We start from the raw sequence: 25927 nt of genomic DNA on the forward strand, positions 1-25927 counted from the left end.
CAAAAAATAAGAACAGTAATGTTTATTCAAAATATAAATAGGGACACTTTTGATTTTCATGTTTATAAAAATTAATTATTAATATTATTTTTATTATAAATATTCCATTTCATTTTATTTACAGTTAAATATTATAGTAATAACACTTTATTTTGTATACTTTATTTATATATATATTTATTTATAATATTTATTTATCAAAAAGTAATATTTTGTATATTCTATTTAGTAATAATCATCAGAATAATTTAGTAGTAATAATAATAATAAAATTAATAATAATAATAATAAATTTGGCCTAATTGTGTGGCTGTACAAACAAGCACAGCAAAGCATCTAAATAAATACATTTATTATTATTATATCTATAGTGACTTGAACAAACTAGGTTAAAAATTCTGCTCTTTGATGAACCACAAAGATGTTGAGATCTTAATGGGACAGAAAAAAACGAAAAGCTCAAGAAGGAGAGTGACGTACTGGTTTCTTGAGTTTCTTGCGGAAGTAATCATACTTCTGTTTATAGTCTCTGGAGTAAGGCACGGCCTGAAATAAAGCAGAACACACTCCGTTCACCAATAATCCTCCTGACCCCACAGAGATCATTCAACTCATGCTGGACAAATATAAGCTCCCCGTTCTCTCGTGACACACACAAACCCTTTACAGGAAACCAATGGGAAGAAACGGACAGGGTTTCAGGCTTTCAGAAACTAGATATGACAAAGATATGGCTTGCCCTTCAAGCCCTGACTGTACAGGAGCTTTAACAGAAATAGAGCAGCACTTACTGGACCAGTGATGGCTGAACTCTGTAGTCGTGGATCCTCCCACTGTGTGACTTTTGTGTCTAAAAAAAAGGAATAAAATTTGTATAAATAAAAATTAAAAAGTACATATAAAATTAAAAAAAAAGTTAATAAATAAATGAGTATATAAAAGTGTATAAATAAATAAAATAATGGTTATAAAGTTGAAAAAATAACTCATTAAAAAAATACAAAATAAATTAAAAATACAAATAAATATTATAATTATAATAATAACAACTAAAGTTCTTAATAATAAAAAAATTATTATTTATTTAAATTAATAATAATAATAATAATAATAATAATAAAACAATTACTAAAAAATGGAAGATGACTTGTTAAAATAAGTTTATAAACATAATATGAAATATTTGTAAAGAATAATAATATTTTGTATAATAAAAAAATATATATCCATATGATCCCTAGAAGAATTGTACAGATTCCTAGAAGATTTTTAGGTTGGCATGGTTATTAATGTGCCACTTACTGTGATCGATGTAAAAGATTCTGCCATCACTGTGTACTCGCTCCTCCCAACCAGGCTACAGAAGACACACACACACACACACACACACCTTTTCACCCTCTGTCCTGAACAGCATGTCAGTAAAATCATGACCTCATGATCTGATTATGACATCAGCGGTGACATCACCCGTCTTACCGGCAGTGGGCCGAGGTCAGTGGGGTCAAGGGAAACTCTTCTCCTTATGTGCACAGGAACCTTCAGCCGGGGGTCGTCCTGTGATAAACAGGAAACAGGATGGCAAACACAGGAAGTAGAGTATATATCAGTGTGAACAATGGTGCAATCAAAACAAACACTGGTTTGATGCAGCATCATGTCTGGTCTTACCCATGTGGTGGTCTTAGTGTTGTGGTCTATGAAGAAGGGTCGTCCATTCGGAGTGCTGCGCACCTCCCAGCCGGCCGGCATCAGGCCCGTGTGCTCCGGCGAGTGAGCGAGTGTGTGCTGCGGGGACAGATCTGGGGACAGCAGCGGCGGAGCGAGGACTGTGGGACTCACCGCTGCTGCTGCGACCTCAGAGGACGGCTGTATGAGCTGTAATACACAGGTCAAAGGTCAGCGGTCTGAGGGACGAGCTGCTATCCCGCCATAAATTAGGACTGCATGATGGTTTAATGTTTAAAAATGAAGAAATGTAAGAAATTCACAAAAAGTTGGACTGTAATATAAAAAAATTAAGATGACGATGATGATTATTGTTATAAATATTATTATCATATGATTTTTCTTCAAAGCTCAATTGTTTTTTACAGTTAAATATTACCATTAGGGATGTCAACGATTAATCGATGATCGATTAATTGTCGATAAGAGATGCAATCGATTAAGGCTATGGATGGTCGGTTAACCGATTCAATGTTGGGCTGCGTGCGGCTCATGCGCACTCAACACGTGCGAGCGGCTGTGAGTGACGGTGACGATATATAAAAGCATCATCATTCATTCACAATGTACAAATTAAGCTTTTAATGTGATTTAAACTTTAAAGTACATTAAAATAGAAACAACATAAAAGTTCTTCAACATTAAATGCAATAGAAATGTAGTTACTAATCATTTCATCAGATAACTGTTTTATATCGTGCGCTTTGCAGGGCTGCGGGACACAGTGACAGGACAGGTAGTCTATTCATTCCTACAACTTGTTAATTCATTCCTACGAATTATTAATGTGGCAATTGTCCATGTTTCATTAATTTTGTTCCCTAAATAACCCATGATTTAAGTGAAATAGGGGAACAAATTAATAAATCGAACGAATTCTTAATTCATGAAATCTTTAATTTCCCTTCCCATGTTTACCACAGTAAGAGATGCGAAAACAGTTATTAAAAGCGAAAGATAATAAAATAAACCTGGGAAATTAGAGGGTTAGACTATGAAGATTTAGGAAAAGAAACAATGCTTAAATATACTGAATTTGTGGAAATTCGTGACCAACCGGCAAACCAGAACAAAGCCGCGTAAATGAAGACTATGGGGTCCAAAAGCATGGTCGCGATCTAACATTTTCCAGTTAACCTATTATTCCTCTAATAAACAAAGCTTTTATACCACACTTGTCATAATCAGATCTTATCATTTCTAAATAAATAATTGCTGGATTCAAAACAGCGATTAATAGGCGCTGTGACCGACACATTCCTGGAGCATTCACTGCTGTCACTAAACGGTGACGCCGAGCATCGTTCACAAGTTTCTGCATGGACCTGACTAGGGCACAGGTTCTAAGCCCTGGGACAAAATGGGATGCTTTAAGGAAAATTTATAGCCTACTAAGTAATAGGCCCAACATAAAAATAACAATTTGTTTTCATGTTTTTTTTTTTTTTTTTTTTTTTTTTTTTTTTAAATAGGCTATGCGAAATATATCTAATTAAGAGGCTAATTAAGATTAACGGATTTAAAACAGAAGTGTGGGCGCTCCATAAGTTCACAAAAAAAAAAAAAGGATGACAACGCATTCTGTTTGTTTGCTTTATTTTACAAGAGCACAAATCTTCTGTTTTTATTGTGAGTGTGCACAAATGAAAGTAAACACTTTTGCGGAAAAGATATATTTTTTTTAATGTCTCAGCTGTTTCGATCGCCCCGGAGCCTGCTGCACACGTATATTCTAGCGATTCAAACTTACATCGCAGTCTGTTCATTATCAAAATAAAATGTCAACTAAACATTAAAAGGTTACACTGGTCAGTTTAAATAGACCGTAGTATACCGGTCCTCTCTGCTGTTCCAAGGACGTTTTTGCTCATATCAAGAGGATCATCTTTTCCGTCTATATGCGAATGCGTGTTAAGTACAAGCCTAGTTTACATTATAAATAATAGTTTAACATTCAAATACATTGCGAATATGGAAACATTTCGATTTGTGCCGAATGAGACATGAGCAGTAACCTCCAAATAAATCTAGCCAAAGCTGCGTTTTGGTGCAGCAGCGCCGATGTAGTTCACTTAATATGCAGCGCAGTCACACGCGCTCCACATTTCGGATAATTTTATACAATAATGTCAGTTGAAAACATTGCAATTGTACTTTAAAATGCAACAACGAGCACCACAAAACCATTTAAAGAGGCGCGTTCAGCGTTCTCCGTGCGGGATTGGAAACTGTCAACAAAGTAAAATGACCTCAAAAGTATGGCGCGCTCTCTTCATTTTATCAAATGATCATAATCGCATCTATTCATTTTATAATCCTGCTACTAGCATTTTATTCAGACTAAAACCTCTTTAATTCAAGTGAGAAAGCGTTTTGTGTGTGTGTGTGGCTTTTGCACATCCTGTCATACCGCTGACTGCGTGCCTGCAATAGACGCATTTTGCAGTATTATGGTTAACGATTAATCGATTAATTGATCGTTAATTTAAACGACAATCGATCATGGAAATAATCAAAATTTGACATCCCTAATTACCATATTAGCATTTCTTATTTAATACTTTTTTTAGTTATTGTTAATTAAAATGGTTGTACAATTATTGATTAAAAAAATAACAACAATAAAGATATATAAAATCACAACATTTTTGGCCAAATTGTGCATCTGTTCAAAAAAGCACAGCAAGCATTTAATTCAATTATAATAATAATAATAACAATGTTGGAAATGGAAAATGTATGTTTGATATATCAGTATGACTATATAATAATAATAATAATAATAAATAAATAAATATATTTAGTTTCTGCTGCTGTTGTTATTATATTGTGCAGCCTAATAAATTAATCGTTCAGCCTATAAAATATTATATTATATAAGTTAGAATATTATAAATTGTGAATTCACAACTAAAAAAAATATATACATTTTTTTAAATATATAAAAAATAAATAAAATAAATAAATAAAATATATATAAAATAAAAAGAATTTAATTAATTAAAAATATATATAATAGAAAAAATATATTATTATTTTTTCCACCAAATGCTTATAGAGCTTTCTCTAGAGCACGTTTTGTTCACCCAGGACTGAGACGTACCTGAACGAGCGGTCGTGTCCAGGTTGTAATCCTGCTGTTGTGATTGACATAATAAATTCTCCCTTTACTGTCCTGCTTCTCCTCCCATCCCGGAGGCAGCCCGCCAGCGATGGGTAGTAGCTACAGGGAAGAACAGACAATGACAAAGTGAGTAACGAAACAGAATGCAGAGAGGGGTGAAACGAGGAGAGCAGAAACGGAAACAATCCATTACAGATCGTCCGTTTGGTTCACAAATAGCCATCAGTTAGTGGCTCGGCTCTCAAACACACTGTCCTCTGGGAGCAGCTGAGGTGATGTATTGCGAGGTTCAGGGCATGCTGGGAAATCTAGGGCAGCTAAGATTACACATCATGCACTGAGAGACTGAGAAAAACACCCCATTTTATTCAAAACTAGAGCACACGGCGAGGGCTCGGTGTGGACACACACATACAGTATATGTGTGAATGCTTTAATGCTCTCACCACGGGGTGAACAGGATGCTCTTCCACCATTTGGGTCTGTCCACTTCCTCTGCGGCTGCCGTGACCCTGTGGCTGAAGAAAACACATGACACACTCCGTTACATATAGTTTATATTGCTCCTGTTTTAAATGTTACAATGTAACAAGCTGCAACACTTTACTGTTGCATTTCGAAAAACGGAATGTTTGGGTTCTGGATGCTGATTGGTCGATACTGTGCTTTTTTAAATGTTTTTGAAAGCAAAAGTCTCTTCGGCTGCATTTATTTAACTAAAAATACAGTACAAATAGTGAAATATTATTCTAATTTAAAATAAATGTTCTCTAAGTGAATATCTGTTCAAATGTAATTTATTCTATTGATTCAAAGATGAATTTCAGCATCATAACTCCAGTCTTCAGTGTCACATGATCTTTCAAAAATGCTCAAGAAACATTTCTGATTATTATTGATGTTGAAAACAGTTGTGGTACTTCATATTTTTGTGGAAACTGATAAAAAGTTCAAAAGAAGTTCTAAATTTTTTATTTAGAAATCTTTGCAACGTTATTAATGTCTGTCACTGTTGATTAATTTAATGCCTTCTTACTGAATAAAAGTAATAATTTCTGTGTTTTACTCACTCGTCTAAGACTTCACTGCTTTGATTCATGAGTGTGTGTGTGTGTGTGTGTGTGTGTGGACTGACCGTGAGGGACGTGCGTCTGTCGTTTGCGCTCTGTAGTCTGTTGAACTCCTCACAGAATCCCGTCAGCTCCATCGGGGAGTGGGGGGGCGGCGGTGAGCGCTCAGGGGGGCTGTTATAAAGCGTGGACTCATCTGCCGTTAGGATCTCCCAGCTCTACAAAACACACACACACAGATGTGAAAGTGTGTCGTTTGTCCAGAAGTGTGTGTGTGTGTGTGTGTGTGTGTGTGTGTGTGTGAGTACCTCAGGTGACTCTCTGCGCTCGTGGTTCTCGTCATGTTCTGATATTTGTCTGCGTGTGAGGAACGCCCGCTGGGACTCGCTGTGTGTATCTTGTCTCTGTTCAATGTCTCTTTGACTGTCCCTGTAAATCAGGACAAAACACACACACTTCAGTGCTACGAATGACCCAGAAGACTCAAGTGAAGCAGGTGAGAGCGCTGCTGACCAGCAGAGAGCAGAGGAAGGAAACAAGCTTCCTGTCTTAGCTATTACAGGATATCTGACTACAGTACAGTTTTGTGTTTCTGCTGTTTTCTTCCTTCAAATCTAAAGAAAACAAATACATAATGTCACAAAAACCTGTATTTAGAGGCCCTAAATGACTTGTTTATACCCTGGTTATGATTTCTAAAAATACCTTTTATAAAATAATGTGATAACCTTTAATAATATAATACAAAGTGAATGAAAATAAATAAATACATTTAAATGTATTAATAAAATTAAAAATGTAATAAAATTAAATAAAATACAAATGAATAAACATCAAATAAATATAAATATAAATAAATATAAAAAATAAATACAAATACATATAAAATCAAATAAAAGACAAAAATAAAACTTTACAGTGGTACCACAAAAAAAAAATTAAAAAAATTAGATGCTCTAAATTATGCATTTATAACCTGGTTGTGAATATTCATCTTTTCATTTTTTTAATATATGATTTTTTAAATATTGTATTCTAAAATGATATATTATATATACATGGTGAAAGAGAAAATGAGAAAAAAATATTTTTAATACTAAAATATTTATAATTTTGTCTTTGTTTTTAATATTTTGTTTTGTTCTTTAACATAAAGAAACTGAATGAAATATTTTTTCCATCCATCCATCCATCATCTGCCGCTTATCCGGGGCCGGGTCGCGGGGGCAACAGTCTAAGCAAAGACGCCCAGACTTCCCTCTCCCTAGCCACTTCTTCCAGCTCTTCCGGGGGGACCCCGAGACGTTCCCAGGCCAGCCGGGAGACATAGTCCCTCCAGCGTGTCCTAGGTCTTCCCCGGGGCCTCCTCCCGGTGAGACGTGCCTGGAACACCTCCCTGGGAAGGCGTCCAGGAGGCATCCGAAATAGATGCCCGAGCCACCTCAGCTGGCTCCTCTCGATGTGGAGGAGCAACGGCTCTACTCTGAGCTCCTCCCGAGTGACCGAGCTTCTCACCCTATCTCTAAGGGAGCGCCCAGCCACCCTACGGAGAAAGCTCATTTCGGCCGCCTGTATCCGGGATCTTGTCCTTTCGGTCATGACCCACAGCTCATGACCATAGGTGAGAGTAGGAACGTAGATTGACCGGTAAATCGAGAGCTTTGCCTTACAGCTCAGCTCCTTCTTCACCACGACAGACCGGTACAGCGACCGCATTACTGCAGAAGCTGCACCGATCCGTCTGTCAATCTCACGTTCCATCCTTCCCTCACTCGTGAACAAGACCCCAAGATACCTGAACTCCTCCACTTGAGGCAGGAACTCTCCACCAACCTGAAGTGGGCAATCCACCCTTTTCCGACTGAGAACCATGGCCTCGGACTTGGAGGTGCTGATTCTCATCCCAGCCGATTCACACTCGGCTGCAAACCGTCCCAGTGCACGCTGAAGGTCCTGGTCTGAGGAGGCCAACACGACAACATCATCCGCAAAAAGCAGCGACGAAATCATATGGTCCCCAAACCGGACACTCTCCGGCCCTTGGCTGCGCCTAGAAATTCTGTCCATAAAAATTATGAACAGAACCGGTGACAAAGGGCAGCCCTGCCGGAGTCCAACATGCACCGGGAACAGGTTTGACTTACTGCCGGCAATGCGAACCAAGCTCTTGCTCCGGTCGTACAGCGACCGAACAGCCCTAAGTAGGGAGCCGCCGACCCCATACTCCCGGAGCACCCTCCACAGGATGCTGCGAGGAACACGGTCGAATGCCTTCTCCAAGTCCACAAAACACATGTGGACTGGTTGGGCAAACTCCCATGAACCCTCCAGCACCCTGGAAAAGGGTATAGAGCTGGTCCAGTGTTCCACGACCGGGACGAAAACCAGGAGGAACAGTGTGGAAATATTTTTTTTTTTATAAAAATACAGGTAATGTCTTAATGGCTTCTTGTTTCTCAGTCAAAGTGCAATATATATATATATATATGCGTGTATGTATGTATATATATTTGATGTGCTAAAAACAGATTTAACTGCAGTTATTGTAAACTGTAATGCAGACAGTCATACATGACTCTAGCAACATTTAAATGTTTTATTTATAATTTAAAATTTCGTGCCATGCCAGTTTCCACGAAAAAAAAAAAAACAAGTGAAAAATTTAATGAATGATTTACATTTACATTTAGTAATTTAGTATATGCTTTTTATCCAAAGCGACTTACAAATGAGGACAATGGAAGCAATCAAAACAAAAAGAGAGCAATGATTTACAAGTGTTATAGAGAAATGATACATAAGTGTTATAACAAGTCTCATTTAGCTTCACACAGTACACATAGCAAGGGCTTTTAAATAATATGATAAATAAAAAGAAAACATAGAATAAAAAAAAGAATAGAGCAAGCTAGTGATAAAGGTCGTTTTTTATATAATTGTATAATAAATGAAAAGAAAATAGAATACAAAATGATTAGAAAGGTAGTTATTTTAAGAATAGAATTAGAATAGTGAGTGCTAAAGTTAAAATAAAGATGGCAGAGATGAATTAATGATCAAACGAAAGAAAGTATAAATAAACTACATAAAATAACAAATAAAAAAAGCATGTGTCTGCATGTTTCTAGTGTTTGTTTGAGTGGGTGATGGTTACTGGATGGTGGGTCTGTGCCACTGCGTGGTCCTGCTCTCGTGGTTGACGTAGTAGGTTCGTCCCAGGTTGTCCTGCCTCTCCTCCCAGCCAGGGGGCAGCGCAGGCAGCTGGTGAGGATGGTGAGAACCGCACAATTCAGGAGACTCCAAAAACTCCCAACCAGGCTACAAGACAGAAAGCAGTATTAAAACACAGGGCTGCATGTAATTCAGTGGGAAACACATGTCTGTTTGTTTTATCTTAGGGTCCTTTACATGCAAACTTCACATAACAACCCATCTGGAGCAGTCCAGACCGGAGTGACCAGGACAGCTCGAATTAATCTAATGCTGGCAGCACTTGTGAGTGAGTTTTGGACATCTGAAATCAGGCCTGTATCTCTCGTACAAAGAGAGCGGCTGGAAAAGTACACAGTGACTCTGCTGGTTCTATATTAAAGTTCTTGTGTATAAATATAACACCTTTGTTTAAGCACAAAACAAATGTCATTCGTTTCCTGAAGGCTTTGTATCTTGAAACCAAATGACACGCAATGCTATAAAAAAACACATGCGTCAATCAGAATATATATAATATTAATAATATATATAATATTATATTATATATATAAATTATAGATATTTTTTATTATTATTATTTTAGCTGTAGATTTTTAATGCATCAAGTTAAACTGCATGGAAATTAGAAATGTTTCAAATGGAAACTAGATGAACTAAAATAAGTTTAAGGTTTCAAGTTTTAAGTTTAAATTTGAAATATATATATATATATAATTTCAGTTAATTATTTAATTTCAGTAAAAAAAAATGATTTTTTTAGACAACTATAAAAGATAAAGATAGATTAAAATAATAAATAAAATAAAATAAAACAAAATAAAATAAAATAATCCTGACCTAAAAGTTAATATCTTTACATAACATTTCCCAGGAAAAAAGGGCCAAATGTATATTTAATGTAATAACAATAAATATAACTATACTATAGTAACAGTGGTGTTTGAATAACTTAACTAAACAGAATTAATACAAATAAAATACAGCTTCCACAAATATAAAAAAATTTACCCAACAATCATGATTCCTGTTTTTCTCTCTTTAAGGACATATAAATCTGTCATTCTGCTAAGGAATAAACCCACAGCTCAAGGTTTCAATGTGTGAAAAGCTTTGTGAGTAAAGCAGAATAGAGAAACATAGCACTTCTCATTCAAGGACAAGCCACAATAGAAAGTGCAGATGGAGGAATATAAAATGTTTTCATGGCCTCTCTATTCAACACAAATACTTGAAGAAGGCGCTGCTGCATACTACAGCAGTAAAGATGCATCTCACAGACAAACCAGACCAGATAAGCCACGGTAAATCGGATTAATTGTACTTTATACAAACAGCCATGTTATATTGTGAATGTAGTCATATTAAATTATGCACCATACTTTATTATGTATTATGCAATATTATGCAACTTTAACTCGTTCTAGTTCTTTCAGAAACATTCTTTGATTCTAGAATTAAATTTGTGTGCATTATCCTTACTTCCAGATTCTCGTTCTGTTCGGCTGGGTCGTCCTCCGCATCGCTGTTTTTGGGCAGGTATGTCATCTTCAGTCGCAGATGACCTTTCACCCTTGACTTGTGACTGTCTCGAAAGAGTTAAACAAACACATCAACAAAAGAACCTACATCAAATTACAAGAAAAAACTTAGTTTTAAAAATAAGACTCCACTGAAGTGTGTCAGAAGTGTTGACATGTTTGAAATGAAAACAGCTCACAGTTGCATGATGTCATAGCAGGTCAAAGGTCAATCCACAACCACAACAGAATGAAGTCAGTGAGCTTTAGGTTAAAAACATCACGTTTGGGGAATAAAGCATGCAGCAATGAAATCTCTGGCTAACCTTCTCGGGTGCAACAGGAAGTCCTTGAAAGTATACGGCCTTTCATTGTTGGGATTTTCTGTCTGTAGGTATAAAAAAAAATACAAATATTTTAGCAGCAGTTTAAATAAATAAAGCATGAATTTTGCTCAAATTAAACATTATACATTACACATAACCCATGCAGGAAATTCTAGTTCTAGTGTTCAAGTGTCATGGATATTTTTGAGTCTTAATGTTTATGGTCGTTCAGCCAAGCAACACACACACACACACACACACACACATATATACACAGTGACTAATAATGAAGTGCAACCGAGCAGCTCCAAAACCAGAAGGTTTATTTTACGATGTAGTATTAAAACAAGAGCTTCTCTGAAAACAGATGAGGTGGACCTTCTGAAAATAACACCTACATTTAACCTGCACTAATGACAACACAAGTCATCAGCTTCAACATTATACAAATACTCACAGGGACCTGGTGCAGAGGAACGTCTACTTGTCCGAGGAAGTCATCCCTCGTCTGCAGAGGATCAAGAAAAAACAGAAAAAACACCTGTCAACTGGACATAATGCATACAAAATGAACAACTCCTGAGCTTGTCTGAGATCAGTCTTAACTAGAGAAGCAACGACACTGAACTTGAAATCTTTGGTTTGAATATTGTTACACCCCTGGTGTTTAAAGACAGTGACCTTGATCTGAGACTGTACGGTGCGTTCATTGTTTACAGAGATAGAAATACACGTGTTATATAAACAAGGCTTTATAAAGGTAGACTTCCCCGTGGTCTATCCCTCAGACTGCCAACGAGCTGCACAAATACAGAGAAGGACAAAGTAGGCCGAGAGAGAAAGGGAGCGTGAAAGAGAGAGAGAGAGTTTGTTTTCGGAACAAAATCATTTCCATCCTAAAACCTTTTCCAGCTGCCGCTATTCATGCTAACGGCTGGCTTTCATACTGAACTCAGGAGCATTTTAAATACATTTATACCACGTTTTATATACACGCTGTCATTGCGCTAACCGAAACAATATGACAAGTTAAATCCAAGTCACCTAAATGAGGCGTAAAAGCCTTCGGTGTTTAAAACGCTGTCAGATGTTGGGTTTTATGGTAGTGAGGGCAGAACGAAATAACGAATGAGCTTAAACTAAAACGTGTCCATCTACACACAGCATATGACTTCCTAGATAACGACCTGTTCGCTATCAAAGAGTCGTTCTGGTTTTTACTGCACTCATAAAGTCATGATGATGACTAACACACACGTCTCGTCACGTGTCAATGCACTGAAAGTGATTTGGGAGAAAGCACGGTTAGTGTCATCTTAGATATTATAGAGCTAGATATGACACAAGGTGCTACAGAATTACAGAGTTTATTTAAAACAGGTTATTTAAAACAATTACTTATCAAACAGATGGAATTAGAAATAAAGGCCTGCCTCTAATAAAAGTCTGCTACCTTCTGCAGTTCAGGTAAATAAAGGCCCCAGCTTTTATTGGAGGAATTATGGTATATATATTTATGTATAAAATTATAAAACTATATATATATATATATTTTTTTTCCTTATTACTATTAGCCTTCTTCCAAATTCAAGTCCCCCCCTCCCCCTTATATAAAATCAATTCATTATTATTATTAGTAGTAGTTTATTTATGTATTTATTCATTTATTTATGGCTGAGCATGAGGGATATTTCACATACATATATTATTTCCCACATAAAAAAGTAAAATAAAATGAAATAAAAATGAAAATAAAATAAAATGTATGTAAAAAAAATTGAATGCAAAATAAATCAAATTGAAAGAGAAATGTTAATAAATGTAATAAAAAAGAAAAAAGAAAGAAAAAAGAGAGAAAGAGAAAGAAAGCAAGAAAAAAATAAGAAAGAAGGAAAGGAGGAAAAGAGAGAAAGAAAGAAAGGAGGAACAAGTGAGAAAGAAAATAGGAAAAAGAGAGAAAGAAAGAAAAAAGAGATAAATAGAAAGAGAGAAAGAAAGAGTTAGAGAGAGAGAGAAAGAAAGAGAAAGGAGAGAAAGAAAGAGAAATAAAGAGAAAGAGAAAGAAAGAAAGAGAAAGAGGGAAAGAAAGAGAGAAAGAAAGAAAAAGAGAAAGAATCAAAAAAGAAAAAGAAAATGAAAAAATGATCATATAATAATATATGTTAAAAGTATATAAAATGATATGAAATATCTTTATAAATCCTGGACAAACTTCTGTAAATGTTCCACTGAGGTGAAAGCTGTTAGGAGATGTGTTCATACGCTTTAATAGTTCTGCAGTGTGTTACAGTGGAGCTTACTACAGAACCAGAATACTGACAAAGTGTGTGAGAGGAGAGCAAATAAAGAAGCGGAGTACTACCATAAACTACGACAAGAACTCAGCTTGATCAGTGCTGAAACCAGACGAACTATCTGTAAACAATCAGTCCTGTCTGCTGCGCTAATGAGAAGGAAAACAGTAAATGATGCCAGACGTTTGAACAAACTTAATGAAGGAGGCTCAAAGTGAACCATTTTCTGCTCCAAGAGGAGCGTGACTGTGGGTTTAATACTGCATCATCACATCACATCTAAACGCTACTGAACAAAGATCTTCCAGGAGATGCTTAAGAGAAGCTAAAAGGACTACAAGGAGTTTGTTGCATTTCGATTAAAGATTTTTCCCCCAAACGAATACATCATAGTGAGAAGTCGTACACAAAAGAAAGTCTCAATCAAGCAGCTGCTACACAGAGAGATTTGATTATTTTCATAAATCCACGAGGTTTTCAAGCACTGTGTTTGACTGATAAGAGCTAATCAAGCACAGAAAGTGCTGTGGAAAAACAACACACTCACACACAACAACCCCCCGGCGCTCCCACACACACACACACACACACACACACACACACATCTGACAGCTCTTTAGGAGCGCTGCTGAGTGCTGCTTGCACTGACCTCTGGCAGGGTCACACAGTCATGTGTTAACCGTTCCCATCAGCGAGCACAAGGTGTGACCGTGTCCTTGAGCGGAAACAGAAGAACCGTGATCTACAGTTGAACCAGAGACACAATCTGGACCTGCTCTATGCATTTCTACAGCAAATAAATTACACACATAACTACTTTATCCTCCATGTGATTCTCAACCTGGGGACTGCAAGATGACTTGAAATAATGTAGAATAAGACAAAAAAAAAGCAGTAAACCAAAACTGCTAAAAATGAAAATTAACTCTGACATCATCTTTTTTTTTATTTACTTTGTTCCAAAAAAATAAAAATAAAACAGTTATATATATATATATATATTATGAAGTAGAAATTTCTGAGAAATTGCTATCATTCATTACAATAATTACTATTATTATTATTCCTAAAAAATAATAAAAGAAGATTTTTAGACCCGATGAAGGTGAGGAAATTAATTAAATCTTAAAAAGCCAAAAATATTTAAATATTTATGTATTTACTTGAACGAATTGCTATGAAATTGCTAATACTCAGTAATAAACAAATAAACTAATAAATCACTATTCTGGAATTACAGAAGTTCATTATTTTAAGTATTTTAATTAATTTCATAATTTTTTCCCTTTATTTTATCATTTGTATATATAGCTAGTATATACACTTTCTAATATATCATTTGTAAATAAAAAATAATAATAATTTGAAGAACTGTGTCAATGCATTGCACATTGTTTTAAAGAACCGGGGAGCTCAGACTCGAAAGATGTTTGCTAGGAGTTGCATTTCTTATGTGTAGATACCATCTGACTGTTGATTCAAAAGCAGCTCATAACATAACACACCGAATCAAATTACTCAGAGAGGTTTCCAGATCCCCTGGCTGAGCACCAGCTCCATTTCATTGGAAAAGTGGTACCAGGAAGAGTCCTGGACCCTCATTATGTTATGCAAGATCCACAATAACTTACTTTAGTGCAGTATATTGCCTGCAGCTTTGGAGCTGAATGATATTGTATTGTATTGTCTTTCTTTTGCAGCCATTTCCCTGAACGCACTCTCTAAACATTTGAACGAGCTATGAGAAGAACAATATGTTCATGTGTTTGAGATGGACAAACAACCAGCATGCTGAAATGAGAGCCTTGTATTTAAATTAGATCACATAAGAGTGCAGCAGCAGTAAAGGTAACAGCGCTGTTAATTGCTTGTGCGACCTTTTTCTAACACACTGTTAAATCAGAGACGAACAGAGTGAGTGCAAATGAAATAAGTGCAGTGAGCGAGACACCTGATGCTCTGAAAACATACCAAGGCTAAGCGAACACCCGCTGGGCAGCGAACATGTTATCCTTTATTGCAAAGGGACCGCGTGGTTTGGCCCCCGTCTCCCTGACACTCCCCCCCCCCACCATCAGCTGACCTTTGGCCCAACAGCTGACGGACAGCCATGTGCAGCCCCTGCATATCATATTGAATCCTAAAAGCTCGCCAGCGTGGTACACGGCCAGACTAACTGGAGTCAAGCAGAGTATTTTCGAAGTGGTGTATTTATAGACCTAGGGCTGGGGGAAGGCTTAGGGACCACTGTCTATAATTATTCCAGAGTTAAACACATTCAGTGATTCCTCAGAGTGTTAACAAACTATTAAAAGCGGGAAAAGCCTCTAAAATGCAAGGTGCATGCAAATGTAATATGCATGTAAGTAACTGGTTTAGTAACAATGCATTTTTAAAGTGCATGTCTATAAGCCAACCTGCCTAAATAAAACATTACCACAAGAGTAAATACATACAGTGATCACTAAACATGTTAACAAATTAATAAAAACAGAAAAAGCCCAAAATGTGACATGCATGCATGCAAGAAACTGGTTTAAATACAGTGCATTTTACAAAGTGTTTGTGTTTAAGCTAACCTATCTTGAGTTAATAAATCAATAAAAACTGAAAAGCCTCAAAAATTTGACATGCATGCAACTGGCTTAATTACAATGCATTTTTAAAATGCTGGTCTATACGCCAACCTATCTAAATGGAAATTGGTAATGGGTAAATACAAACAGGGATCAAAGTGTTAAACAATAAAAAAGGAAAACTGAAAAAGCCTCAAAACTGCGAAATGCACATGCAAGCAACTGGTTTATAGCTACAATGTATTTTTAAAGTGCTTGTCTATTAGCCAACCTGCCTAAAGGGATTTGTACTTTGCAAATAAATTCTGCTAAATGTTTGCTCACAATGACACATATAATTCATAATTCACAGATCTAAAGGGACTGAAATTAGCTCTGGCAGGCTTGTTGACGAAGACTAAGAGAGGTTATATTTATGTATACATATATGTGTATATATTTATGTACTTCTTCACATGCAAGATTAAGGGGAGAGAACTTTCTGAATTGTCACTGAATTGTCACAATCACTGCTATCACTGGAAACATGCAGCCGACTCTACAAATCAGGTCTTCACAAATCTACTCAATTTGAATGCAATTTTAGGGAAAAATACTATTTACACATTGCATGTTTAAAGATAAAAATGAATGCATTCAGATTTTCACTTTCTAATAGACGGAAAGGCTTACGGTATAATTTTTCTCCGTGCAGGATGGAACATGATCTGATTCAATGTTTATGCTGTTGTCCTGCAGGGTGTTTGATTTTCTTGCACTTGTGCCGTGAGATACGTGGATGTGTACGTGCGGAGGGCCATTTTTGGAGTGCACGTCTGCAGCATTTGAAACGTGACAAGAAATCTCAGCGTTCGCACAGGGCACCTCCAAAGAAATACTCCTGTGAAGGACGTGATGTTTCCCTTTTCTTGAGGACTTTTCCGATGTCGGAAAAGTCTCGTGTCTTCTTTCCGTCGACGACTGCCTTCCGCTTGGCAGCATGCAGGCTGAGGTGCTCCGGAAAAGCCTGGCTTTCTGGGGTTCTGGGACGTTGTTGGTTTGTGGGCCCTCGGGAGGTTTGGAATAGTCGATGTTAACCTTTGTTTTGGCCGAACTTCCTTTCCCTGAGGGAAGCGCTCGCTGGTTTGCGAAGTGCAATAAAACGCTGGAGTGTCTTTCCGTTCGCTCTGGTCCTGGCGGTTGCTCCGGAGGCACGCTAAAATGCACGATGGGTTTGGCGTCCCTGTGTTCTGTTGACGTACTGGTTTTGGAGAGCCGCAGACCATTAACTGCAGTGGCGACGGATCCCTTGGATGTTTCATCGTGCGATGCATCAACGCTAGACAGCTGCATCTGATGAGAGGTCTGAAAGGAACTTCGGGCAGATGGAGGCAGCGGAGGAATCATGGGAGACGCTACCGGACTGACGGGAGACGCCGGCGGCGTGGTGCATGGGCTCCGTGGGAAAATCACCAAGGATGAGCAACGCCGCAATGGTGCCCTCGGCTTCCGCCGAGAGATCGGCTTGCGATCTGGGACGTCCGCTTCGAATATGCTGTTGCTGCTGCAGTATCCGGCATCGCTCGTGGTGCTGCTGCTGCAGGAACCTCCATCTCCGTTTCCGCTCTCGCAGCTGGCGAGCTCTCCGTCTCCTCCGCAAGGCTGCAAGGAGATCTGCAGCATGCTTTTCCTGCTCCCATTCACCTTAGGGATGAATACGGTGGAGTGCCGCTGTAAATTACCATACTCTGGTGACAATGGTGGCAAAGCCAGAGCCAGCTGTCCTGGAGTCACCTTCATGTGGAGGGAACTCTGCACCAGGGCTTCGCTAGAGCTACGGCCGGTGTTTGTAAACCCGCTTTCCTCGGAGCGACCGGTGCAAGTCTCTGACAGCGGGTCGGTGTTGCTTCTCCGCGAAGCAAAATGCAGTCGCAGTTGTCGCGCCATAAAGTCAAGCCTTCCGAGGATCCGTTGGGACGCTGGACATGGCGAAGCCAAAACGAGCGAGTAAAAAATGAGCAGCAGAAAGCAACTGCTCCTGTTCTGCGATTGCAACCATTAGCAGTTGCACATTGCAAAAATTTCAGAAGTGACAAGCGGCATTCCTTCTCTGAAGCTAACTTCCATGCCAGGTCAAACGCACTATGAAGAACAGCTTGAGTTCTATGAAGGATAAAGGCGAACTCAGAGAGCTTGACTGCTTCAGAAACCCTACAAAGGGCTCTACTGTGCCAGACCTCTGGAGTGCCTCAGCTGTGCCTTCTGTAGTTTCGCAAGCGCCGATTCAGGCACGGGTGCCCCCTCCCCACCAGCTGCCGGTCACCCCAGTGCAAAAAACAACAATCTGTGTAAATCCCAGGATGGAGGTGGAACAGCTCGCCCCTGTTCTAACCAAACTTGTCTCTGCTACCTCCTTCTTCAGCAGTGGCAGCCCAGTGTCTAAAGTTTCTATGCACCCCTGCTAATATTTTTACCCCACCAGGATAGAGTTACAGGAAATAAAGAGGAACGGGGTTTGGCATAATTTTAAGCTTTCTCAACAGCATCCACATTTAGTACGTCGGACATACGTGGGGAACTGGGTGGTACAAGCTGCTGGAACCAACCACCAAGCTCGTAAACTGAGCGTTTGGCTTATTTCTGCACTTCCAACCATGCATGGCTTAAACGCATGAGAGCTTCATCTATAAATTTGAAAATAGCAGAATGAATTGAGCCTGTTTGGGCCAAAAAAGTGCCTCCAAATCAAATACTGAGCTTGTTGTGCCTGCTCTCATATGGACATGTGCCACATCACGTGTCATCTGACACCCGCTGTTGCAGCCATTTAAGACCATGCTTCTGTCAGAGAGAAATGCCATCTCATCAATCAGGGTCAGTTGCACGAGGGGTAACTGCAGTTACCACAGTGCACAGGACAAGTACGGGAAATCATTCTGCTCACAGCATGAACGTCAATTAAATATAAATGAGCCTGAGTCAGATTTTTTGCATTTTGTGCACTTGGAAAAGAACAACTTTTTTGTTAGGATTTTGGAATTTTAAAATAAATAAAATGGGTAATTGCATCCATTTCAAATTACAATGCAATGTAAGTGAAAATGAATAAGGGATTTTTGCATTTTGTGCACTTGGAAATGAACAACATTTTAGGATTATGGAATTCAAACATTAGTAATTGGGGTAATTGCATGCATTTTAAATTGAAATTCAATATATGTAGGAGTACTGGCACTTGGAAATAAAGTTTTAGTATTTTACAATACAGATTAGGGGTAATTTAATGCAATTTAAATTACAATGTGAGACTGAATCAGGGGTTTTCTGGAATTGGAAATAAAGTTGTAGGACTTTGGAATTCTACAATTAAGATTAGGGCTAATTTCATGCATTTTAAATAATTTAAATGCAACATAAGTGAGACTGAATTAAGGATTTTTGCACTTGGAAATGAACAAAGGTTTAAGATTTAAAAATTCTAAAACAAAAAATGGGATAACTGCATGTCAAATTAAAATGAAGCCTAGAAATGTTTTGCACAAAAAGAGATCTAAAGTGATTTGTCATCCTTTTCTGTAAGCAACCACATTCCCCGGGAGATAGAAATAGCATGCATGCTTGGCTCATGCCAGAAAACACATTCAAGCAATGACATGCCAGTTTTTCTGCCATCCAGTAACCGGGTTAAGCTATCTGTCAAATGCAGGAAGGCAACTGTGATTTATTATCTTATCAGGAGTTACTGTTCTTACATGAACACTGGGTCTTTATCCATGCATTTATTTAACCTTCCTCGTTATTCAGGGAGGACGCCGTCAGCGTGTGACGGAGAGAACCCCCCAACACAATCACGCCTCATTGACTTTTATGTGTTTTAAAGCAGTTACTTTTCACGTTTAACAGCACCCAAAGGTACACTTCAGTTCCCAGACCTGAGTTTTATGGTGGCTACTTGCAAAAAGGCATCCTTGTTCATTCATTACACACTGACGCTCAGGTAGCTGATGTTTTTACAAACCTGAACCCAACACTAACAAGCCACATATATTTGATACTGCTGAACTGTATAAGGTTTCATTACCATTGAACACATCTTCCATTATAAAGCTAAACAAGCAGTCCTGTCTAAAAATAATTCTACTGGTTAAGCCACTGTATCTACATCAACCAACACACAAAGAAGCAGATTACAATGCCGTTTGGTGACACTAATGGTGTGAATATTATACATTACACCAATTTTGCAACTTCAGTAGCAGACCGCACAAATAATTTATGAGTTGGCAATAAGAAGTGTTTCTTGAGCAGCATATAAGAATGATTTCTGAAGACCATGTGACACAAGACTAGAGTAATGATGCTGACAATTCAGCTTTGATCACAGGAATAAATTATATTTTACAATGTATTGTAGTAGGAAACAGTTATTTGAAATGGTAGTAATGTTTCAAATATTACTGTTTTTACTGCACCCAAAAAAAATAATAATACAGCCTTTGTAAGCATAAGCATTTAAAAAACATCTCAGTTAAAAATATGCATTCATGTACATACCAAACGATTTTCATCAAACACCTCCAGCAGCAGACGATGTTTTCTAGGATGCACCTGTGGGAGAAAACAAAAGACAAAGACTATATAGTGAATTCACTGTCATATATTTAAAATAAATGATGTCTCGTTGAGAATGAAGACAGACAGTCTGTTCATCCTCTATTCATAACTCTTGACTTTAGCTTTGTAAATGGTCCGTGACTCAGACAGTGCATCATTTAGCATTTCATGAAGTCGCCATCCTGGTATTTGTGCCAGTGGTCAGTATCACAAATAGGCCAGAACCTTTTATGCAATTGCCTGGATCTGGTTATGATTCATATAAAATATCAGGTACAATAGACTTTTTAGTTATTTATTTTTTGCATAGAAAAACATGATATTTTACACACACACACACACACACACACACACACACACACACACACACACACACACACACACACACACACTCACACACACACACACACACACACACACACAAACACACACACACACACACACACACACACTCACACACTCACACACACACACACACTCACACACACTCACACAAACGCACACATATATACAGCATGATTCAAAAGTATGAAATCACATTACAAATCAGGGATTCTGTGCACGTGAAAACAGCAAAGGTTTAAGATTTTGATATTTTATGAAACAAAATACAGGTATGATGTATTAAGACTTTAGAAATGTATAAACAAAGAACAGTAAAGGTAAAATAAATACGTTCAGATTCTTCAGATTCTGCCTATTTCTAGATCACCATTCAAAAAATAAAAAAAACAAATAAGTAAGCATGACATTGATCAATGACTCAATGAAACTCAAAATTATCTTTTGTATCCTCTCAAATCTCGCCTAATATGAGCACAACTCATTTTCAGTCTTGATATAAAGCATTGATGAGCCTTCGTAACATCTTGAAATGATCTTAACACTGCTTCCAGAGAACCTTACATTCATCTCTCTGTCCTTTCTGAGAAAATGACTACAGACGTCTACAGAAGAGAAACGCACACCGAGTCAGTAACAGCTCGTCACAAGCCAGCAGGGAGAGCGGACAGAATGTAAGAGGCACACCGCATCTCAAATGAACCCCGAAACTCAACCCCTGACCTCTGACCCCAGAACATGTGACTGCACCTCTCTCTTTACATGCCGCCCTAATTTGAACAAATGTGATGATCTCAAACTGTAAAAAAATCCATTGCATGGCTGTTGCATCCACCATAAACATCTCTTGGAACAACTCCCTTAGAAACATCACTATTTTATATGCAAACTACATAAATGCAATACAAATACGAAGCCCTACAAATACGCAGAAGGTAATTCATTTCCCTGAACTTTGAAGAATTAAACCACATTTATAACTCGTTGTCTTTATTTATTTATTTTTTTGGCTGTTCACATTATAATCCATTAATATAAAAGGCAAAAATGGTTTTACAAAAACCCTTGAACTTTTAAACAGGCTTCCAGTGCTGCAATATGAGCAGCCCGTATTGTATAACGTTTTCTATTATTACCAAACACAATGACTGCATCTGTTTAATATTAGTTCACGAGAACACATTACTGGAATCACCATCTAAATGTGATGATGATGAACAGAGTTCAGTAAGTTTGAAACAACTAAAAACGGCACGTGTGTGTGTGTGTGTGTGTGTGTGAGATCTCACTAAAAAATGTCTGGATAACGAAAACTTAAAAAAGGGAAAAAATATAAAAATATGTGAAATATAAATATACAGTATTGCTCAAAATAATAGCAGTACAATGTGACTAACCAGAATAATCAAGGTTTTTAGTATATTTTTTATTGCTACGTGGCAAACAAGTTACCAGTAGGTTCAGTAGATTGTCAGAAAACAAACAAGACCCAGCATTCATGATATGCACGCTCTTAAGGCTGTGCACTTGGGCAATTAGTTGAAAGGGTGTGTTCAAAAAAATAGCAGTGTCTACCTTTGACTGTACAAACTCAAAACTATTTTGTACAAACATTTTTTAGCAATTTAGCAATCCTGTGAATCCCTAAACTAATATTTAGTTGTATGACCACAGTTTTTTAAAACTGCTTGACATCTGTGTGGCATGGAGTCAACCAACTTGTGGCACCTCTCAGCTGTTATTCCACTCCATGATTCTTTAACAACATTCCACAATTCATTCACATTTCTTGGTTTTGCTTCAGAAACAGCATTTTTGATATCACCCCACAAGTTCTCAATTGGATTAAGGTCTGGAGATTGGGCTGGCCACTCCATAACATTAATTTTGTTGGTTTGGAACCAAGACTTTGCCCGTTTACTAGTGTGTTTTGGGTCATTGTCTTGTTGAAACAACCATTTCAAGGGCATGTCCTCTTCAGCATAGGGCAACATGACCTCTTCAAGTATTTTAACATATGCAAACTGATCCATGATCCCTGGTATGCGATAAATAGGCCCAACACCATAGTAGGAGAAACATGCCCATATCATGATGCTTGCACCTCCATGCTTCACTGTCTTCACTGTGTACTGTGGCTTGAATTCAGAGTTTGGGGGTCGTCTCACAAACTGCCTGTGGCCCTTGGACCCAAAAAGAACAATTTTACTCTCATCAGTCCACAAAATGTTCCTCCATTTCTCTTTAGGCCAGTTGATGTGTTCTTTGGCAAATTGTAACCTCTTCTGCACATGCCTTTTTTTTAACAGAGGGACTTTGCGGGGGATTCTTGAAAATAGATTAGCTTCACACAGACGTCTTCTAACTGTCACAGTACTTACAGGTAACTCCAGACTGTCTTTGATCATCCTGGAGGTGATCATTGGCTGAGCCTTTGCCATTCTGGTTATTCTTCTATCCATTTTGATGGTTGTCTTCCGTTTTCTTCCACGTCTCTCTGGTTTTGCCCTCCATTTTAAGGCATTGGAGATCATTTTAGCTGAACAGCCTATCATTTTTTGCACCTCTTTATAGGTTTTCCCCTCTCTAATCAACTTTTTAATAAAAGTACGCTGTTCTTCTGAACAATGTCTTGAACGACCCATTTTCCTCAGCTTTCAAATGCATGTTCAACAAGTGTTGGCTTCATCCTTAAATAGGGGCCACCTGATTCACACCTGTTTCTTCACAAAATTGATGACCTCAGTGATTGAATGCCACACTGCTATATTTTTGAACACACCCCTTTTAACTAATTCAACTAATTGCACAATTGCACAGCCTTAAGAGCGTGCATATCATGAATGCTGGGTCTCATTTGTTTTCTGAGAATCTACTGAACCTACTGGTAACTTGTTTGCCACGTAGCAATAAAAAAATATACGAAAAACCTTGATTATTCTGGTTAGTCACATTGTACTGCTATTATTTTGAACAATACTGTATATAAAAATAAAATATATTAAAAAATATATAAAAATATAATATATAAAAATATACAAATATATTAATATAAATATAAAACATTTTTATATATAAATAAAAAATATATAAAATATATTATATAATTGTAATAAATAATTTTTACTATAAAAACAAAGCTTATGCTAAGGCTCATTAAAATCGCTGAATTATTATTATGATATTTAAGCTTTTTTTTGGTAGACAATTTTTTTGTAATTTTTTTGTAATTAAAAACTACTATGTATTTAAATTAATTTATTGCATTACAGTATTGAAAGGGATTTTTCACTACAAAAATATTTACTTTAAATCTCCCTGAAATTGTATTTAATATTTCAATAATTTAACAATAGACTGCATGTTCATGTTTTAATGTTAACAATCTTTTTCCATTTTTTTTTTTTTTTACATTTATTTATTTATTTATTTTTTTTTAAATATATTTATTTTAATGTTTCATTTGTGCGATTTAATTAATCATTAGCACTTACATACCCCAGTTATGGAAATTCTGTCCTGGGCTACTGATTATATATATATTTTTTCTCCTTTCTTTTTGGGGTGACTTTTTTTTTGACAGGTAACAAAAACATGATCTCTGTAAACACCAATTCACTTACTCTGAAGAAGAATTCCTCATTCCACTTCGGATCCAATGTCTAAAAGAAAGACAGAAACATAAAGAAATGTTTAAAATCTCCTGACAAAATGATGAATGGTGTAGTATAGAGTTTATAAACACACCTTTTTAATGGTTTTAGTCTGCAGACTGGTGATTTCTCCATTGACGGGGTCATAGAGAGAGATTCTCGTGTACGGATCACTGTGGATGAAAGGAAAACAAACTAATTTTTTAAAGGAAAAAGAGATGACATCGTTCAGCACAGATATCGATTGCATACTTAGAGCTGTGTTATTTAGGTCAAAGTGAGCTCTGCCGATCTATCTGTATCCTCAAGGACGCCCGGGACATCTGCTAACACTGCCATCTACTGTACCTCCCTGACTAAAGTCAACCAGGACATTTCTATCAACCTAAAGTTCAATGCAAGCAATGCATAATATGAATTATAAGCATGTGGCTGCTTGTAAATACCTTTGGCAAAAAACTGCAATGCAATTACAAACCAAAGCAAACCTAGATCTACTTAATGACTGTTAAGCTGAATCAATTTATAAAAAAAACACACATTTTAGTTCTGTAATGTGAAACAGGATACTAAACGAGAAAAAAACTAAATTTAATGTGGGACATGATTTTCCCCACCTGGAACAGACTGATGATGAAAGTGGCCTTTCCATAGCATTTGCTGAACAAAAATGCATAATAACACCAGAAATTGCATATTAAGATAGTAAACAATTTATGCAATTCATGCTGACTTTATTAGTGGCATTCGTCGCTTGTAGTTATTCTTCAAAGAAGATTCAGCTAAAACGGAGGAGTTATAAACATCATGACGACTGAAATCCAATTAATTACCTGACTTTATACTGATCCACCCAAAATGTGACAATGAGTGAGAGTTGCATGATGTCAATAGAAAAAAACCCTGTGTACTATACAAGAAGTGAGCTGAGCTTTTAAAGAAAACACATTATTATTGATTATAATTAGTCATCAACTGATATGGGCTTTTCAACGGCTGATATTTAAAATGCAATTTAATGCTGATTTACATATTATATAATGCACAAGATTGCTAAGTATTAATAATATTTATGTTTTGAAAAGCCAGTTTGTATATTAAGGACCAGTCAGCTTTACCGTCAAATGCCAACAGTTTTGGACGATTAATCCGCATTATTTTGGTCATCATTTATGTGATAGTGTCCTTTTCATTGTATAATATCGGATATGCTGACCTGGCACCCAAAATGTCTTTCTTGGCCAACCCAATTCCAGCAATGACTTTCAACCTTAAGATTCTGGATTCATCCTGAAAAGAAAGCAAAAATATTCAGTAAGCCACATACACAAGAAATAAACATCAAGGATAATGTAATCGATAATTCTGCTCTATTTTCATTGGCATACTACTGCTTTCAAGAAAATAGACCAAAATATTGATTACATCATCCCGCATTAATACACATTTTGACCAATTAAATTAATCTGTTTAGGAGTTTATTTAGTGTGC

At 37.1% G+C, this 25927-nt stretch overlaps 1 protein-coding gene across 2 annotated transcripts in view; it reads right to left on the bottom strand.

Annotated features, from left to right (window-relative positions):
* The window catches only part of LOC113118093 (NEDD4 E3 ubiquitin protein ligase), a 32128-nt gene that overhangs the window by 5360 nt on the left and 841 nt on the right, over positions 1–25927 (bottom strand). The window contains exons 2-18 of one of the 2 annotated variants that reach the window (XM_026286996.1): positions 25653–25726; positions 24531–24609; positions 24407–24445; positions 20382–20435; positions 11436–11486; positions 10979–11040; positions 10615–10717; positions 9077–9240; positions 6231–6351; positions 5988–6140; positions 5299–5370; positions 4832–4951; positions 1672–1878; positions 1480–1557; positions 1303–1357; positions 792–850; positions 481–546 (exon numbers count right to left, since the gene is read on the bottom strand). In XM_026286996.1, the coding sequence (XP_026142781.1) occupies positions 481–546; positions 792–850; positions 1303–1357; positions 1480–1557; positions 1672–1878; positions 4832–4951; positions 5299–5370; positions 5988–6140; positions 6231–6351; positions 9077–9240; positions 10615–10717; positions 10979–11040; positions 11436–11486; positions 20382–20435; positions 24407–24445; positions 24531–24609; positions 25653–25726 (1557 nt within the window). Of the gene's footprint in view, positions 1–480; positions 547–791; positions 851–1302; positions 1358–1479; positions 1558–1671; positions 1879–4831; positions 4952–5298; positions 5371–5987; positions 6141–6230; positions 6352–9076; positions 9241–10614; positions 10718–10978; positions 11041–11435; positions 11487–16520; positions 18247–20381; positions 20436–24406; positions 24446–24530; positions 24610–25652; positions 25727–25927 lie in introns of those variants that run through there. The other variant, XM_026286995.1, reaches the window with a different exon arrangement.

The sequence above is a fragment of the Carassius auratus genome, chromosome 18 (genome assembly GCF_003368295.1).
Source record: "Carassius auratus strain Wakin chromosome 18, ASM336829v1, whole genome shotgun sequence".
NCBI classification, from domain to species: Eukaryota; Metazoa; Chordata; class Actinopteri; order Cypriniformes; family Cyprinidae; genus Carassius; species Carassius auratus.